The sequence below is a fragment of the Dendrobates tinctorius genome, unplaced genomic scaffold, assembly GCF_039654945.1.
Source record: "Dendrobates tinctorius isolate UK_male_01 unplaced genomic scaffold, ASM3965494v1 ptg000016l, whole genome shotgun sequence".
Lineage (NCBI taxonomy): Eukaryota > Metazoa > Chordata > Amphibia > Anura > Dendrobatidae > Dendrobates > Dendrobates tinctorius.
Window position 1 is genome coordinate 80429994 of NW_027361684.1, and position 2813 is coordinate 80432806.

The window sequence follows — 2813 nt, forward strand, 5'->3', positions numbered from 1 at the left end:
ATGAAATCTCATGTACACATGCAACTTAATGCAATTATATAGGGACACAGTAGATGTAATATTGTAGGAAAATATCAATAAGAACATATTAGTATCATTATCACGACTACTTAGTAACATGGAGCCCTGGTCCTAATACCAAACATGATGAAAATGTGCCAGTCAATTAAACATTAATAATATCACCAATTATCGAGTCCATTAAAAACCAGTTGATTTTAAATTAATTAAGAAAACAAGAATACAATATGTTCCATATTACATAATGTTTATAGTTTATTAACATCAGAAATCATAATATAACTATTGATTCTGAATAATGCGAATCACATTGTACATGACATTAAGTTGACACTTTGAGTATCTTTTACTGAGTAGAAAATTCCTCTGCCTGCTCACAAACATTTTAATAGAGAAAACATGTGAGCAAAGGACTTACACTAAAGCTCTTATTGTTTTCAGCACTTTTGTTGTAAAGTATGAAGCAGATGCAATAAATACTGAATCCATTCTAACTGCCTTTATATGGTTTATGTAACATAGAACAGGCAACGCTGCACTTATTTACATCCTATACTTACTGAGAACAGAAATGCTCAAGAATCACAAAAGGTCTATACAACAGACGACAATCGAAATGCAATCACTGACAGAGAAACTGCAATCCTGAAATAGATTACTTAAGGCCATATCATTTCAGCTCCTCCAGTGACCCGGAATTGTGAGAAGATCAGGACACATCCTCCAGATACTAGAAAGAATCCACCAAACCAGCCAGCGTACATTGCATCCCCAAACTCCCAACGGGGAATGTCTTTAGGAATACTGCGGTCCCAAAATTTGATCAGTGTGTCATAAGCAAAGTAGGACACAGAGTAGAAAGTCAGTGCACCTGCCACTGAGAAGAGAAGTCCTCCAAGTATGTTCAGCATCTTTCTGACATGTCCTTCAGAGTTGTCAAGGCACTTCACACAGGTCAGTGCAGGTGTTGAGGCCATAAATCCTAAAGCCCCAATTAAGACAGAGAGGCACACAAGGACACGACCCATTTGGACTTGGATTGGTAGCTGTTGTGGAGTCTGATATTCTTGGCAAACGCTAAACCCCATGTCTTGTATAACACATATTTGCCACAAGCCAAGCCGGTAATTTTCATTAATGAGAAGACCTGAAGAAGAAGTCAACCAGTAAGGAATGAATAAGGCCACCAGGCAGCACAAGTAACCAGAAAGAGACAGGAAAAGACCTGCAAGTTCAGACAAGCAAAGTACTGCTTCCATTTTACCCCCTCCCGACTTAAATTTTGACTATATCTCTTAATCCTTCAGACGGAGCTTTAAGCGAAAGACAGTTTTCTTCCAAGGAGGGAGTGTGCAAATACCAGTTGGTAGGCAGTTTTGAATAAATCAATGCATTTTAGTGTCCATGTGAGAGACTATTGTTCTTCTAAAATCCATTCTATTTATAGTTCAGTGCTATCGTAGATTTAGAAATAAAGACCAATAGAAATGTCTTGTATTCTTTAGAAAAAGATCACAGGACCAGATTAGATGATATTCCTTCTTGGTTTCATAGTGAAAGGAACAATTGAAGTCTCGAGACTGTTTTTGTGTATTTTTTGTGTATTAGCTTTCATTACAAAACTATATGACTTTGATTGCAAATAATGATTAAAAACATAGTAAAGAAAACACAATCTTACTTTAAAAAATCTGCATTTTTTCTTATTAATGGTTTATGCATTATTATGGTGCAAACAATGCCAATGCAGCAAAAAGTTCTAAAACATAAAGTACACACGTGGTCAAAATTGTTGGTACACCTCATTTAATGGCAGAAAAACTCACAATGGTGACAGACATAACTTGAATCTGACAAAAGTAATAATATATCAAAAATCTGTGAAAATGAACAAATGAAAGTCAGACATTGCTTCTCAACCATGCTTCCACAGAATTAAAAAAAAAAAATAAAACTCATGAAATAGGCCTGGACAGAAATGACGGTACTCTTAACTTAAAATTTTGTTGCACAACCTTTTGAGGCAATCACTGCAATCAAACAATTCCTGTAACTGTCAATGAGACTTCTGCACCTCTTGACAGGTATTTTGGCCCACTCCTCAAGAGAAAACTGCTCCAGCTGTCACGAGTTTGAAGGCTGCCTTTTCCAGACGGCATGTTTCAGCACTTTCCAAAGAAGCTCAATAGCATTTAGGTCAGGGCTCATAGAAGGCCACTTCAGAATAGTCTAATGTTTTCCTCTTAACCATTCTTGGGTGTTTTTAGCTGTGTGTTTTGGGTCATTATCTTGTTGCAAGACCCATGACCTGCGACTGATAAAAAGCTTTCTGACACTGGGCAGCACATTTCTCTCTAGAATCCCTTGATAGTCTTAAGATTTCATTGTACCCTGCACAGATTCTAGACACCCTGTGCCAGATGCAGCAAAACAGTCCCAGAACATAACAGAGCCTCCTCCATGCTTCACAGTAGGGACAGTAGGGATCTTTTCTTGATATGCTTCATTTTTCAGTCTGTGAACATAGAACTGATGTGACTTGCCAAAAAGTTCCATTTTTGTCACATCTGTCCATAGGACATTCTCCCTGAAGCTTTGTGGCTTGTCAACATGTAGTTTGGCAAATTCCAGTCTGGCTTTTTATGATTTTTTATTAACAATTGTGTCCTCCTTGGTCATCCCCCATGAAGTCCACTTTAGCTCATAGAACGACGGATGGTACGATCTCACACTAATGTTCCTTGAGCTTGATGTTCACCTTTAATCTGTTTAGAAGCTTTTCTGGGCTTTTT

General features: G+C 37.5%; 1 protein-coding gene across 1 annotated transcript; it reads right to left on the minus strand.

Moving 5' to 3' along the window:
- Window positions 1–258: 258 nt before the first annotated feature.
- Window positions 259–1295, minus strand: LOC141078293 (claudin-22-like). Its single transcript, XM_073565079.1, has one exon. The coding sequence runs from the start codon at window positions 1278–1280 to the stop codon at window positions 681–683; it is 600 nt and encodes a 199-aa protein (XP_073421180.1). The 5' UTR covers window positions 1281–1295; the 3' UTR covers window positions 259–680.
- Between the last annotated feature and the right edge of the window lie 1518 nt (window positions 1296–2813).